At 42.5% G+C, this 16,595-nt stretch overlaps 1 protein-coding gene across 9 annotated transcripts in view; it reads right to left on the reverse strand.

Moving 5' to 3' along the window:
• The window catches only part of RAD51B (RAD51 paralog B), a 975,550-nt gene that overhangs the window by 260,365 nt on the left and 698,590 nt on the right, over positions 1 to 16,595 (reverse strand). For 2 of the 9 annotated variants that reach the window (XM_060174762.1, XM_060174755.1), the window contains one exon: positions 10,777 to 11,248. The exons of the other annotated variants lie outside the window; for them this stretch is intronic. In XM_060174762.1, the coding sequence (XP_060030745.1) occupies positions 11,244 to 11,248 (5 nt within the window). In that variant the 3' untranslated portion in view covers positions 10,777 to 11,243. Of the gene's footprint in view, positions 1 to 10,776; positions 11,249 to 16,595 lie in introns of those variants that run through there. 9 annotated transcript variants of the gene reach the window in all.

Below are 16,595 nucleotides of genomic sequence, written 5' to 3' on the forward strand. Positions count from 1 at the left end.
TGGGCCTCCTCCCAGACCCCATAGTTTGCCTGTTTTGTTAACTCCTCTCCTCTCCACCCCCGCTATGTTCCACCTCTGGGGAGCCAGAGATGACCCAAACTGCCCCTGCGGCTACAGACAGACTATGACCCACAAAGTCAACAACTGCCACCTCTCCAGATTCAAAGGAGGTCTCGAAACTTTACATCAGGCTCAACCTGACGCTGTTGACTGGCTACGGAAGAAGGGCAAACGCTAGAAGAAGACTGCTCCTAAAACCTCCCATTGACCAACAGGGCTTTTTACAGACCCACCTTGGTTCTCATATCTGTATTCTCAAAAACAGACATTTCCACATCTTAAATCTGTTTAGAAAAAATTTTAAGTCCACATGAAATACGTGGATGCAATTTCTGTCTAAAAAGTTAGGCCACAATGAGTGAAAACCTTAAAAACAACAAGGACTTATGTGTCCCAGATCATATCACCTTCTGTAAGGCAGTCCCAGTGTACCATCTAGAACAGAAATCCCTTCTTTAAGGCCTTTATCCATAAGGGCATCACCTACAAGACTGGGTCTTGTTTGTTTTTTGCAGGAGGAAAGCATCCCTGAGGCTGTTTAAAATCTCAGCTCTCTTATTCACTACTGTTATGCCTCCATCCATTCCTGTGTCTAGCTCTGCTGGAGACACTCACGTGTGAACAATGATTACATCTAGAGCAAGGTATATTGATGCTTGATATATTATTTCCCTGACTTTTCAGAATGTTTGAGAGTTTCATAGTAAAAATTTAAAAAAGATGAACTCACCCCATTCTGATTTCAGCAAAATGACTGGCTCTAGTCACTGCTTTGCTCTGTCTCTGCCAAACACATCTTTGGTTTCCCAGCCCTACACAGGGAAAGGTAAGACCTCATAAAATAATGCTTGATGCACTGTCTAGCAAGGCACACATGGTTCACCTGCCTTTTTCTATTCTTCTTTTCCCCCAGGGATGAGGTTTAGTAAGGCAAGTAAAGTCTCCATTTTACAAGTGAGGCAATCAAGAAGCTTAGTTTTACTAAGGACTAACACTGGCTCACCATAACTGTTTGTTTAGGTAGCTGGCATTTGCTGTATGAATTTGCTCTGGGCACCTGCACATCTGAACTTATTTCATCTTTACAAGTCTATGAATGATGTTTGTAACAGCTCAAGATTACAAAGCTCATGAGCCAGGGCTGGACTCTCCTGAGCTGGAGCTCTCAGCTACCTCCATTCTCCTGTGATGTGACCTTACACATGTCTTCTTAATGTCCCAGGAGTGAAAATCTGACAATCTCCAGGGTTCGTTCCAACTGTGCATGTGCTCATTTGGTGCACACACAACATTTTACAAACTCTAAGTTCTTTGTCATAATTTAAAGATTCAGCTAAAGGAAATTTTCATCTGAAAAATTCACATTGCTTGTTTCCCTTGAAAAATCAAAAGTTCAGGCAACATTAAGTGGACAGACCACAAAGTAATAATTGACTGAAGCCAAACACATCTTGCTCTTATATACAGGATATAATTATTAATTTGTCACTATTTTCCTACTCCATATATATGGAATACACATGCTTATATTTGGAATATATATGCATATATCTGGAATATATGCATATATTTGGAATACATATACATATGCACACACATATATATATGATATCCTTTTGCAACTCTGTTAGCTGTCTAACACAATCATGTGCAATCCTTGCACTGTCAAAAGCTACAGCTCCAAAGAAGTAGAATGTACACACTATTTAAGCCATTTGTTCATTCATCTATTCATCCAAGCCTCCTTTTGTCCATTCATCCATCCTTTCTCATACTGACTACAGAGAGTCACACCTGATAATTCTTAACCAATATTTATTTTTCTCCCACTTGAGGTTAGAAGAATAACAGCAGAGAGATGATCTGTCGAGGAAAATAGTTATGATAGGTGTTATGACTGAATTGTACCAAAACATATCATGGTGGGAATGAACTAATCTGGATGTGAGGATGTTTTGCAGATATTATTATGGGGAGATGAGAAATGTGCCTATATGCCAACAGTTGTACTGTAAACCATTAAAAGAGAGAGGAAGGGGGAAGGGAGAAAGAGTGAGAGAAGGTTATGTCCTCCCAAAACATATGCTGAAACGCTACCCCCCTCTTGCCTGTATTTGAATACAGTGCCTTTAAGAGTAGGCAATAATATTCCATGAGGTCATGACAGTGAGTCTCTAATCCAATGTGACTGGTGTCCATATCCGAGGAAGAAGACTCTAGGAGCACATTTAAAATAAAAACCAAATGAAGATATGGTAAGATCCTGTGTGTCTACAAATCAAAAAGAGAGGCGTTAGGATAAACCACACCTTTTGGCACCTCAGGTTTAGACTTCCAGCCTCAAAAACTGTGAGGAAATGGATTTCTGCTGTTTAAACTAATCTGTGGAATTCTGTTACAGCAACATTAGCAGACTGATAAGACAGTGAACTATCTTCTATGTATCCCTGTCTACCCATCCCATCTTCCTACTCCCCCAGTGCCCTTTCTTCCACACAGGCAATCACCTAAAATCCAAGGCCATTTGAATCAGATGCTTAGAGACTGTCAAAAACCCCAGTTACACAGGCCTGCTATGTCTCCACTGATGTGCAGATTACCACTAGCAGGCTGGGAAGATGCCACGGAGCAATTTGAGAGGTGAGATGAACTTGGGACATTTCACTAAACCCCATGTGCCAGAAGTGGAGAGACACTGCCTGAGCCTCATAGTCTCTTGGGACAGGACACTGGAGTGAGATGTAAGCATGGAAGGCATTAGCAAAAGCTAGAGTGGCTTGAGGAATAGGGGGAGCCCCATATCCTTTCAGTTCCATGGTTGGGTTTAGCAAACTGTTTTTGTCTGGGGAGTCTGAGTCTTGCTTAAATAGAGGGATGGTTGGAATAATTACTGCAAAATTTGGCTTCATCTTAAGCCTCCCCTATGGGTTTCCTCCAGGTGTTCTAGTTAAGAGAGGTTTATTTTATTAACACAAAGATAGCTGGTTGTTGATTAACCCCAGAAGGGACCAGAGAACTGGGAAGAAGCCAAACTGCTTTTCTGCTCCATCTTTGATCACCTTTCAAGCTGTGAGAGGAGTAATGACTGTGGACTTTGGATGATGGTCTTGGAGAGAGAGGCTGGACAAAACCCAGATTGGTTCTCAAGATCCCAGGGGACAGCCAATGGCAATAGACTTCAACTTCAGATTCTAAATGGAATGAGCAGAGATCTGGAAGTGATCCAGAGGAACTGGCTCTAGATTCCCATAGCAGCAGGTTTAGAAACACCAGAACTACCTTCCTTGCCATCCTTGGCTCCTAGGAAATCTGCAGTTTTAGTCAGCTGATAGAAGTGTCAGCTTCAGGACTGTCTGACCAGTGATTGAATTAACACTGACATACTCAGAGCTCAGGAAAGGACAGGGAAATACAGAGCTGTTTGGATTAACTTTTGATTCGCTTGCTTCATATCTACTGGGAAAGATATGAAAAAGAAAGAAAGAAAGAAAGAAAGAAAGAAAGAAAGAAAGAAAGAAAGAAAGAAAGAAAGAGAGGAACAAAGAAAGAAGTGTGAACATGGAGGGTTTGGGTTAGGTGCTTAACCAGCTACTGACGTATAAAGGCCATGAAATCCAATGAATGAAAGGCAAATCATTATGTCGCAATTCATTTTTCCTCCCTAGTCCTCCAGCTGGTGTGTGCTTTTAGATCCAGCACAATTTCTTCCAGCTCAGGTGAAACAGGACAATGCCACATTGTGACCAGCTTTTAAAAAACATCATGGGCATTTGTGAAAATAGCCACTGAAGAGCCCTGGGCATCTTGGATGAACACAAGTGGCAGAGATCTTATCCAAACAGTCCCTTACTTATGTTTTAAGACTTGACTCAAAAGTAAAAAGTTTAGGGCTTGCTATTCAAGGAACTGAAACCTGGGCTTCTTGAGACCTGAGGAATGGGGTCAAGGAAAGGCAATGGGGTGGTTGGTGGTGGGTGAATCAGACCTTTTGGGGGAATTAATGAAGCAAGAATATCTTTCTGCTCATCTCTACGGGGGTTACTCACGGATGTTTCTATTGCTTCTGCTTTTGGGGAAAGGGAGTTTGCTCCCAATATTGGGAAGAAGAGGAAAGGGTACTTAGATCCTACAATGGGAATAGGATTTTGAGTATCAAAGCTATGAAAGGGTTAAATTTTGATGCCATCTTCTCTATCACATCTTCCCTAATCTTCCTTCTATTCTCAAATAAATGTTAAGTGTTCTGTACCTCTCACTCATCTTACACATCTGTGATTGGGTGCATCAGTAAGGTGAGAAAAGAGATATTGGAGTCAGAGTTTTAAGTTGAATGGCAACAGGGGCCTAAACTGACGGGGAGTGAGGAGAACAGATCTGCCGTGGTGAGAACGGAAGGAAGAAACCAGCAAGAGAGTCCTTTTGGCAAAATTATTAAGGGCACACAGAGCTGTGGGGCTTATTGTCTCTCCCACTCAGCCTCCATGTTTTGAGCTTTTGTGTGTGTGCGTGCGTGTGTGTGTGTGTGTGCGCGCCCACAGCTACTACTGCACAGGCCGCCAAGTCTACTCCGCCCCCAGCCCACACTGACTGGCAAGTGACCAATGATGGTGTCTGAGACAAAACAATACCATGAGCCTAAGCCAGGTCCTCACTAAGGAATTTTAATTAGGAAATACCAAGGCAGGGAAGAGAGAGAAGTGAGAAGAAGGGAAAAAAAAAAAAAAGGAAATGAGTTGAAAGGCTGAGGTGTAGAGAGAGAGAGAGAATCTGCAGACAGCAAGATGAGCCCCAAGCAAGTACTAAGTAAGAGCTACAGTTTGTGGAGCATGGCTGCCTGAAGAGAGAACAGCTTTGGATAGACAGAAACAAGAGATTCTGAGGTAATAAGTGCCCAGGGCTGCTTCTGTTCCTAAGTTCTTTCCAGTCTCAGGCTAGCGATGTCCTTAACATTACCTTAACAAATCCCTCTTTACCTTAGGCAACTGAGAGTCTTCTTCTCAAAACAGTCCAACTATTGCTACTGATTCATACAAGCTATGTGCAGGCAAGCTAAATTACTGACTGAAGACATTTACTTTGAGGAGAATGAGAAGGCTGGTTCCCTTACCAAACATGGATGAACCATCATTTACTTGGGAGCATCTTATATACAGGAGACTGTTTGTTTTAATTTTAAATATTTATTTATTCCCTTTTGTTGCCCTTGTTGCTTTATTGTTGTAGTTATTATCATTGTTGTTATTGATCTCATCGTTGTTAGACAGGACAGAGAGAAATAGAGAGAGATGGGGAAGACAGGGGGAGAGAAAGATAGACACCTGAAGACCTGCTTCACCACCTGTGAAGCAACTCCCCAGTAGGTGGGGAGCCAGGGGCTCGAACTGGGATCCTTATGCCAGTCCTTGCACTTCGCGCCACGTGCACTTAACCTGCTGCGCTACCGCCCGACTCCCAGGAGATTAAGTTTTAAGCAGGAAATTCTGTGGCCTAATTGACCCATTAGTTATAATAATATCAATATAGGCCATTATGTTTGAGTCCTGAAGAAAGATCACAATGAACTGAAGGCTTTAGCCCTCACACTGAACCAAGCCTTGGAAAAAGTTCCTTTAAAAAATGACTAAAATGGGGGCTGGGTGGTGGCACACCTGCTTGAGCACACATGTTATAGTGCTCAGGGACCCAGGTTTGAGCCCCCAGTTCCCACCTGGGGGGGGAAAGCTTCATGAGTGGTAAAGCAGGGCTGCAGGTGTCTCTGTCTCTCTTCCTTACTGACCCCCCTTCCCTCTTAATTTCTGGCTGTGTCTATCCAATAAATAAATAAAGATAATGCAATTTTTTTTTTAAAAAGTGACTAAAATACAGGCCCATAAAACTCTGAGGGTGAGGGTCGGGGGGGACCTAAAGACCATAATTATTTACAAAAAGCAAAAAGGTGTGGCAGCCATGTTGATTCACTGAGACTATCTTGTGAATCATTTCTCATCTCCGATTTCAGGATTCAGGAGGGATAAACTGGAAGGAAAACCAAGAGCAGTTCTTGTCAATATAAGACCTCATCCATTATGTCCATGGCCTCTTGGAAATGTCCCCCGGCAAAGCTGCCATCAGTACTTGACTAAAAACACATGGAAGAGGCCCACTCAGAACAGGAATTCATTATTGGAAGAATAATAAGGGAAAGTCTCCCGCCCCCCCCCCCCTTTCTCCTTTCTGCTGCTGGGAGAACTATTTTCTGGAAAAGTCACAAGGCTGAGAGGGAATTTGAATCATGTCTAGTAAGGAGGGAAGGAATGGAGGTGGAAGGGCACATGTCCAGAAGTGTTTTCACACAACCCTTGATGGACTCAGGCAACTCAAATGATTTGTTTCATCTTAGATGCATTATTACTACCTGGCCATGGCTCCTTTTAACTCATTACCTTTTCATAGAGTGTCTGGTAGTTTGAAGGGAAAAGTATCCAGAGTTAACTGTTTTTCCCCCGGCTACTACTCTTTGTTAAAAAAAAAAAAAGAAAAGAAAGGTGTCCAGGAGGTGGCACAGTGGAGATAAGGCTTTGGATTCTCAAGCATGAGGTCCCGAGTTCAATCCCTGGCAACACATGTACCACTCTGGTTCTTTCTCTCTCCCCTATCATTTCTCATGAATAAAATAAATAAATAAAATCTTAAAAAAAAAAAAAAAAGGTTACTACCTGTGGACTAGAGTGAGTTGCAAAAACTTACTTGGCCTTCCTTCCTCACACTGCCCTGTGAGTCTTTGATATGTGCCAGGTAACCCAAGAGAAGGATGAGTGGATGCGAAAGGAGGAGACAATTGCCGGATCACTGGGCCTAATGCTATGTGTCAGACATTCCCAGCGTGACCTAATATCCAGTTCTCATCCCCTTTGAACACGGGATGTTTGCAATCCATGCCTCCTTGAAGCTGTGAGCGGACACATGACATGAGCCCATGATAGAAGTGATGCATGTCATTTCCTGGGGAGAAGTACTCAATTGCCAGTGCATAATCTCTGTCTCTCCCTTCCCCTACTGTGGCAATTTCGGATAGACAGAAAGAGAGAGAGAAATTCTTTGAAATTCTTGTGTTGGGTACACAGTCTCTGCTTTAGGTGTGACTGGTGGATTTATAGAAGTATTTCAGTAAACCAAGGAACCCAGGATAAATATGCCCCAGTACTACCTAGTTCTTCCAACTCCCCACCAGTCCTGTCCTTAGTTCTTGAAGTCTCTGATCCCTGTCACTCAGCAGCATTCTGCAATCTATAAAATCAGTAGAAAATGGCGTGGAGGGAGTCGGGTGGTGGCGCAGCGGGTTAAGCACACTTGGTGCAAAGCGCAAGGACCAGCAGAGGATCCTGGTTCGAGTCCCTGGCTCCCCACCTGCAGGGGAGTCGCTTCACAGGCGGTGAAGCAGGTCCGCAGGTGTCTTTCTCTCCCCCTCTGTCTTCCCCTCCTCTCTCCATTTCTCTCTGTCCTATCCAACAACAATAACATCAATAACTACAACAATGTTAAACAACAAGGGCAGCAGAAGGGAAAATAAATAAATACAAAATAAAAATAAATAAAAATTTTTTTAAAAAATGGTGTGGAAAGGGAAGAAAGAGGGCAAGAGTGAGATGGAGAAGGGAATACATCTGAAAGGTGTGATTGGAAGTAGGAAGTGGGTCCTTGCAGGTTTTCATGATTATGGATAGAAGCTAAGGTTACTAGAAACCTTCCCGGCATGGCTGACAGCTGTGGTTGAGTGGTTAAGTCACTGGATGTGAAGCTAGAGGCCTGTGATTGAGTCCCTTGAGTTGGATATCTCTACTCTCTGGTAAGTTGGAGGGGGAAGAAGAGGGAGGGGAAAGAGGTCACTGGGAAGAATACCACTCGTGCCCTTTACATCTTTTTTTTTTTTCTTTCTTCCTTTCTCATGAACTTCCCTGAGTCAACTTTGCTGTATATGCAATGGTGGTAAGAGGAAAAGGCAATGATAAAACTTATACCAGCGCTGCAGTCCAGGCTTTCCACAACCATTTCTCCCATTCTAGAAAGTTGATATGAATGGATCAAACCACTAGTATTGCTCCTGGTGATTTTTTTATTCGGAAGCTATTCATCAAGTGCCTATTATGTATAAAATGTTGTGCTGAGTACCTGGGTGAGTTGAAGATGATGAAGAGATGTTACAAGAGATGTGAACAGAAATACTACATGAGTGAGGGGTAAGAAGAAGAAGCAAGACTGCCTAGGTTCAAGTCCACATTCTACTACTTTCTTTCAGCTTCTTCCTCTTCTTCTTCTTTTTCTTCTTCTTCTCCTTCTCCTTCTTCTCCTTCTCCTTCTCCTCCTTCTTCTTCTCCTCCTCCTCCTTCTCCACCTCCACCTTCTTCTCCTTCTTCTTCTTAAGATTTTATTTATTTATTCATGAAGACAGAAGGAGATAGAGAAAGAAAGAACCAGACATGACTCTGGTACATGTGCTGCCAGGGATTGAACTCAGGACCTCATGCTTGAGAATCCAATACTTAATCTACTGTGACACCTCCTGGACCACTTTTTTTCAGCTTCTAAGAAGGAATGATAAGAAGTCCTACTTGGGGGCCAGGCAGCGGCAGACCTGGTAGAACACACACAGGGATGCAGGTTCAGGTGTGTGTATGTGTGTGTGTCGGGGGTGGGGGTAAGCTTCATGAGTGACAAGGCAGAACTGCAGGTGTTTCTCCTTTTCTCTGTCTCTCACCCTCTATCAATAAAGAAAAGGGCAAACAAATGACTGCTGTGGAGCCACAATACAGGCATTAAGCCTCAGCAGTAACCCTGGTGGGAAAAAAAAAGTCCCACCTTGTGAGACTATTAGAAAGATTTGATTTGGTGACATTATACATGTAAAGAATGCATCAGAGATGCAACTACACTCTATAAATATCGGCGCCATGCAGAGACAGTGTTTAATGAGGTCCTGTTCTGACTGTGTGGTTGCGGTGAAAAGCCCTGGGGGCAGAGGGTGTCATGGAGCTGGAGAGTGTGGGGACTTGGGCTCTCCATGCCATCACCCTCGTACAGCACTGTCTTAGTGTTTTCTCAGGTCAAAAAGGTGGTCTCAAGGGGGATCCATTTAAGCTTTGACACCTGACGGGGCTGTTTCTCTTCTACCTCTTTCAGACACTTCTGAGTGGCCTGTTTCAACGTGGGAAGTGTTTTTGCTTTCCTTTCTTGGCAGACAGTGAAAGTGGAGAGAGACTAAATTAATGGTTAGAGAGAACAAAACAGCTTTCCTAACTTCTCAGCCCAAGCCTGGATGTTTGGAATTAGCCAATTCATGCAGTAAGAATTCTTAGGAAATGTACATTTAATCTGCTGCAAAAACTTGGCTTATTTCTTCATGAATGTTCAGTTGAAGACCGCAAGTTCTCAAAATATACCTCACTCAGAGGAAGACAAATGACCACAGTCTGGAAAGTCAACCTCCCCCACCTCTTCCAGGTCTACCAGAACTCTTCTCTTCCAAAGCCCAGAGCATTGTTTGCTCTCCAGGAATGCTACCCTGATTCACTCCAGCTGAAGAAAATGTTCCTTCCTTTGCCCTTGCAGCATGTGGCTTGGACATGCATCTGTCATATCACTTTGCTTTACTCTGTTTTATATTACAGTGATTAGTATATGAGTCTTCATTTCTTAGAATACAGTTTTTCCCCCTTTTTTCCAGTGTTGGGGGGCTTGCGCATTGTGATTCCACCATTCCCAGGCTGGTGTGCCCATTCTTTTCACTTTAGACAGAGAAAGAGAGAGAGGGAAACATGTCATCACACTGACACCATTCATGGAGCTCCCTCTGCTGCCACAGTACTCCCATGTGGTGCCGGGCTTGAGCATGGGAAAGCATAGGCTTTACCAAAGGAACTAATTCCTGCCCCTAGAACACAGCATATTTCCTTTTGATTCTGGGTTTTACTTGGTAGTTGTATACTTAGTAGTTGTTTTACTTGGTAGTTTCACTTGGTAGTTGTTCCAAAAATATTGATCTGTTAAAAATATTGAAGAATATCTACCTGCTTTGTGTCCCAAACTCTGCTGGACATTCATGAGATAGGATTTGATTTTAGCTTCCAGGGCATTTGAAGATCTCGGAAGGGGGAAATAGTTACAACTTGATTTTAGAGAGGACAACTTGGGGTGACAGACAAGTTGGGTAAAAGGAGTCTTAATGGCAAAGGGTGGGAAGATTTGAAGCCTAGCTTTGAAGGAACAGAAGCCCCCAGGCCTTGTAGTGAACCCAGTGTGTAACTTTGGTCCAAAAGCCTCATGGCAGTGGGAGGGGTGAGGCAGGGCTAGTCTGCTGGACAGGACAAAATTATCCTTTGGGTCACCCACTGGTTTATTTGCTAATTGACTAGCCCAGTTTGGGGCTTTAACGTCATCCTTTATTATTGCATCTTTTCTTAAGCGCATGAATATCACTCTTTGTTCTGCAGGGGTTAGACACAAACTACTGGTGAAACCCGAATTTACACAATAGTTGTGCCTCTAATGGCCTTCCAAAGGTCACCAATACCGTATATGTGCAGCTTCTCAGCTGGATCCGAACCCGTCAAGGAATTCTGAGCCCACCAACCACCCTCTGACACAACAAACAGCCAATCCCATGCCTGCCCCATCACCCCACCCCCCAATCTTTCCACAATTTTTATTTTAAAAAATCAGTTACTCTTTGAAGACCCTGACTCCTTTGCACCTACTCCTTTTATTAAGTGAGCAATACTTTATTCAAAAATATTCCCTCCTGTAATTACAAATCCTGTTAGTTATCCTCCTCCTCTCCCCAGGGAGATTGTGGGCTTTAATTAATTAATGTGGTTTAACTGCTTTGAGGTGCCTGGCTGAAAGGTACTATATAAGTGCAAATTATTAGTAGTATGGCTGTTGACATCCCATGGCTGCAAAGTCTTCAGCCCCATGCATCTAGAGCCCTGAACAAAGGCTTCCTGGTCTTTACCTTCCCTGCGAGGTCTGAGATGACTGGCTCAATGGTCTAGGGGTAAATCTGTTACCATCTCAGCAGCAATCAACTAATTAATCCCCATTATGTCAGCTTCCGTTTCCTTCTTCCAAGCAGCATGGCCCTGTTTCATTTCACAAATCGTGCCCCAGTCAGCTCTGGAGACAAAGGTCATAATGCCCCATGGCCTCTGCTAGCCTAAAGAGAAAAAAAAAATGGGGGAGGGGAGTGAGAGAGAGAAAGAAAGTTTGAATAAAAAAAGTTGTGGACATAAAATGCACTCACTTCTCACTAGTGGTCTAAATACAAATAAAATAAAATAAAAAAGAACTATTCCTTCTACTCCTTCTAGCAACAGTCCTCTCACATATATACCTTATATATTACATACTCTTGTGTATAGTGCACACTTTTGTTATATATATATATATCCCTGTATTACCTAGACAGCACTGGCCTTGAAAACTGTGGACACTCAGAGACAGTCCAATTCCACAGCTCTGGCCTGACAGCCCATAACATAGACAAAAAGTGTACCTCGTGGGGGGCCTGGGTGGGAAGAGGTCATCCAGAGAAGCGGGAGCCCTTCCTCAGCTTCCCCTCTGTGCCCCAGGTTTCCCCTGAGAAAGTCAGCTGCCATCTGTAGCCAGGAAGCCCTCACAAAGGCCAGGGCACCATGATTTAGACGTTTTGTGCTACACCTAGCACATCCTTAGCCCATAACAAATGCCACTACTTCCACTGTGATGGTAGCCATTGAAAGCAGCCCTGTGGGGGAGATGTGGCCTCTTGAAGGGACACTGCTGACCAAAATGCTCCTTACAAGGCTGTGCCTCAGAGCCTTTGTTAGTGGGGCCGTGAACAAGCCTCAGGGGGCCATGTCTTCATCTGCCTCCATTTATCCTCCCCATTGAAGGCCTCCTTCAGGACATTGGTCAGTCTCTGTGGGAAGTGATTTGGAGAGCAACAAAAGGACTTCAGCCCTTTGGGGGGCCTTCAGAATTCAGTAAACATCTGGACATGGAAGGCCAGGTTCTCAAGCAGGCTAGCTGGAGAGACGTCAAAAGAGAGAAAGAGCTTTGCGTGCAATGCAAAGCTCTATGTGCTGTGGTGACATGTGTTGTAGAAAAACACAGACACCCCAGTAGGTAGGTCGGAAGGTTTTCAAAAGCCACTCAGTTTGTCAGGGTTTTCTTTTCTTTCTTTCTTTTTTCCTTTTCTTCTTTCTCTCTCTCTCTCTCTCTTTTTTGTGTGTGAGCGCAGTGCACTGCCTGTTGGTTCTCATTACATTTGGGAGGAAATAGACATTTCACATGGCTAGGCAGCAGCATGTCATGACTGTTCTGATTCTGCATGGGCAAGAATAACCTCAGGTTGCATATGAATTGTCCTAGGAGTTGCGGAGCATTTCTGTTATATGTGAGCTTTGCAAAGCCCTCCTTGGTCCAGGTGACTTGTTAGATTTTCATCACTGGTTAATTGACAGCACCAACAATGCAGCAGTGAACCTTGGTGATTTACACTCGGTCACAGGCTGAGATTCGGGATCTGAACTCTTGACTCTTAACGCTCCCTTTATTGTTGAATAAATCCATTTAGAACACATTAGTCAGCATGATTCAACATTAGTCACATGGTGCTAATCAGCATTCCCCAGGGCCCCCAAATCTCTCCTCAAACAGCAAAAGAAACTGGCCTCTGTCAAGAGACAATGGAATGCAGTTTCCATCAGCATTCAGGAACTGATGTACAGTTCCAGTGCTGTGTATTCTCAGGAATCTTCCATAGTCATCCTAGGTGGACCAAATAGCTTCTTTGTTGGCCCTTACCCTGTTATTTGAATCTTGATAACAGGTGTTATAGTTTGGTTTTAAACACGTGTTGTTATAAACTAACTATATCTTTAGCTACTAGAAGGAAGAAGCTCTTATGTATGTATGTATGTATTTTGCCAGTCTCACTTCCCCAGATCATCACAGCTTACACACACAGTAGATGCTAAGTAAACACCTGCTGAATTGAATTCACTGGTGCAGGGCTTAAGTCCTATTCCAGAAAGAATATCAAATCCTCTTGGAAGAACTTTTCGAAGAAAATCAACAAAGATGAATTGATTTAACATGCTTCTGACATTATTACCTGGGCATTTTTACAAATTCAAATTGTCAAAAACAAAGGTAGCCAAAATGTTTCCAGTTTCAAAAAGAGGAGTGTAGATCCAATCTAACTATAGTCCAAGCCTTGGAGTCAAATTGTGTCCCTATAATGTTATTTCAACTGACATTTTAACTATGCTTTAAAAAAAAGAAAGTCAAGGGAGTCGGGCGGTAGTGCAGCGGGTTAAGTGCACAGCGTGCACAAAGACTGGCATGAGAATCCTGGTTCGAGCCCCTGGCTCCCCACCTGCAGGGGAGTCGCTTCACAGGCAGTGAAGCAGGTCTGCAGGTGTCTTTCTCTCCCCCTCTCTGTCCATTTCTCCCCCTCTTCTCTCCATTTCTCTCTGTCCTATCCAACAACGACAATATCAATAACAACAACAATAATAACTACAACAACAATAAAAACAAGGGCAACAAAAAGGAAATAAATAAATATTTTAAAAAAGGTTTTAAAAAAAGTCAAAACAAGAAAGAAAAAAAAAACATCAAAAAATGTGTTTGGCCTATCATTTTGGACCCAAATTCATACCTTGTCTTGTGCTGGAGTATAAACACCTATTGTTCAAGTATCTTTCTTGCATATGCTTAATGGTAAACACATATTAAAATTTCTTCTTGGTAGAGATTGTGTTTAGGGTGAGGAGGGAGACTAAGGTTTTTGGGTGTTGATCTTCGGTAGTATATCATATTTGTTTAGACTCTACTAATGAGGGTCCTAATAAAAAATTTAAACACACAATATTTATGTTGAATTTCAAAAATATATAGCTGTTTTGCAATGAGCCCAGCTGTAGGGTAGTATCTGGGATCTAATCTCTGCAGCTGGCTTCCTTTGGATATGCCACCAAATAAACATCTCTTCTTTCTCATGGGAACACACTCTCAAAATTAGCTGGGGACATGACCACTCAGATTAACAACTACCATTCTCTAACCCCTTTCTCTCTGTATATCTACAGATTGGTCAGTATGCTATAAGATGAAGCGACACGTCAAAGTCCAGATAATAGTCTTAAAGGAAGGGAGACGTCTTGCTGTTGGGATAGAGGACACTGTGCTACCCTGTTTTAGATCATGACAACCAGGACAACATTCTAGGTATGACAGAGCTCGGAGTTGAGCCTTAGGTCCCTGGATAAACCTGTGGATTGAGCTGCAATGCCAGTTCAAGATGTAGCTCTCTGCAACTCTATGTGAAAAGGCAGTACATCTCCAGTGTGTTGTCAAGAGTTTGAAAGTTGAGCATTTTCTTAGGCGTGCTCAGTGATTACCCCTGTCATCTCCACCACTAGAGCGCAAGTTTTCTGTAGTCTCTAGAGGAATCTTGAGCAAAGTGCCTGTGCTTTCTGCATGTACTTAGGTAACTGACTGGCACCGATTAATTTGCAAAATTAACCACATACACTTTCAGTTTTGCCCATCATCCTTATTTTCAAATGAAAGCCCTGAGTTCCAGAAAGTCAAAATGCTGTTCATTGCCTCAACATGGGGTTTGTGGCCCTTTCCAAGGTCTCCGCCTTGCCTGAGTAAAATAAGATTTTCCATAATCAGAAATGGAATTGGACCTCCTCATCTTCCATCATGGCGTGCCCTGTGGCAACATTCCTCCCAGGTTATATACATCCTCGATTAGGATACTTTAAGCCCATCCTGAATCTTCTATCCTAAAGTTTTAAGCTAAGATGGGTCAGTTAAGGAATATAGTGATTCCTTCAACTTCCTGAGTGCAGTCAGCCGTAAGTTTGGCTGAGTGGAACCACAACCTCTGTTAACAGTGGTTACCTTTGTTGACAATTTGAATTTGTAAAAATGCCCAGGTAATAATGTCAGAAGCATGTTAAATCAATTCATCTTTGATTTTCTTCGAAAAGTTCTTCCAAGATATTGATATTCTTTCTGGAATAGGACTTAAGCCCTGCACCAGTGAATTCAATTCAGCAGGTGTTTACTTAGCATCCATTGTAAGCTGTGATGATCTGGGGAAGTAAGACTGGAAAAATACATAAATAAATAAATAAATAAATAAATAAATAATAGCTTCTTCCTTCTAGTAGCTAAAGATATAGTTAGTTTATAACAACACATATTTAAAACAAAACTGTAACACCTGTTGTCAAGATTCAAATAACAGAGTAGGGGCCAACAATTCAGGGAGCTGGGCGGTAGTGCAGTGGGTTAAGCGCATGTGGCACGAAGTGAAGGACCGGCCTAAGAATCCCGGTTTGAGCCCTACAAGCGGTGAAGCAGGTCTGCAGGTGTCTATCTTTTCCTCCCCCCTCTGTCTTCCCCTCCTCTCTCCATTTCTCTCTGTTCTATCTAACAACAACTACATCAATTACAACAACAATAAAAAAACAAGGGCAACAAAAGGGACAATAAATAATACAATTTTTTAAAAAGAATGTATTCATTCAGCTGATAAATAGCTGAAACAGGAAAATGAATAATGTGGTACCTTCATGTATAATGTCTACAGATATCTTGACTAAAGCGAAATAGTATGGTCCCTGTGTCTCAATATGGAGACATTGTCAAAACAGAATATTAAGTGATGAAAGCAAAGCTCTGGGCTAAGTATAATAAAGTATTTATTTAGCATGGTTGGAATGCACTCAAAGCAAACCACTATGCCATTTGATTCACTTTGAATTATTAGGATAAATATGTACTAATAGAAATATTTTTAAATATGCATACACACACACACACACACACACACACACACACACATATATATATACCCCTAGAGAGCTTCTAAGGGAATATGACATAGAGAGAGAGTGGATTCCGAATATGTACCAAGGAGTTTTGAACTTACCAAGTTTTATTTCCATAATTAAAAAAAAAATGTGAGAAAGATGACAAGATTTTAATATTAGCTATTACTGGGTATGAGAATCATGGGTATAATTTAATTTAATATTATTATTATTATTTACCAGACCACTGCTCAGCTCTGGTTTATGGTGGTGCAGGGGATTGAACATGGGCCCTTTGGTGCCTCAGGCATGAAAGCCTTTTTGCATCACCACTATGCTATCTCCCCAGTCCTCATGGGTTTTATTATTATCTGTAGTGTTAGTGTCTGCACTTGATTTTTTCCCAGGCTAGTGAGATAGCTCACCAGGACGGTGTGCCTGCTTTGTCATGCACACCATCCAGGTACCAGCCTGGTTCCTACCACACTGGGGGATGCTCCAGTGCTGTGGTGTCTTTTGCTCTTTCCTCCTTGCTTTTTTTTCTGTCTAAATGTCAGACTGCAGCAGAGAGGTCCCAGTGATGGTAAATACATTTTTTTTTTTCCATATTGGAAACAGAATCCCTCTTTGAGGCAAATATCCAGAATAAAAGAAGTGAACAAGGCAAATGACTTGTGTGGGAAATTG

This window comes from Erinaceus europaeus, chromosome 16 (assembly GCF_950295315.1).
Source record: "Erinaceus europaeus chromosome 16, mEriEur2.1, whole genome shotgun sequence".
Lineage (NCBI taxonomy): Eukaryota > Metazoa > Chordata > Mammalia > Eulipotyphla > Erinaceidae > Erinaceus > Erinaceus europaeus.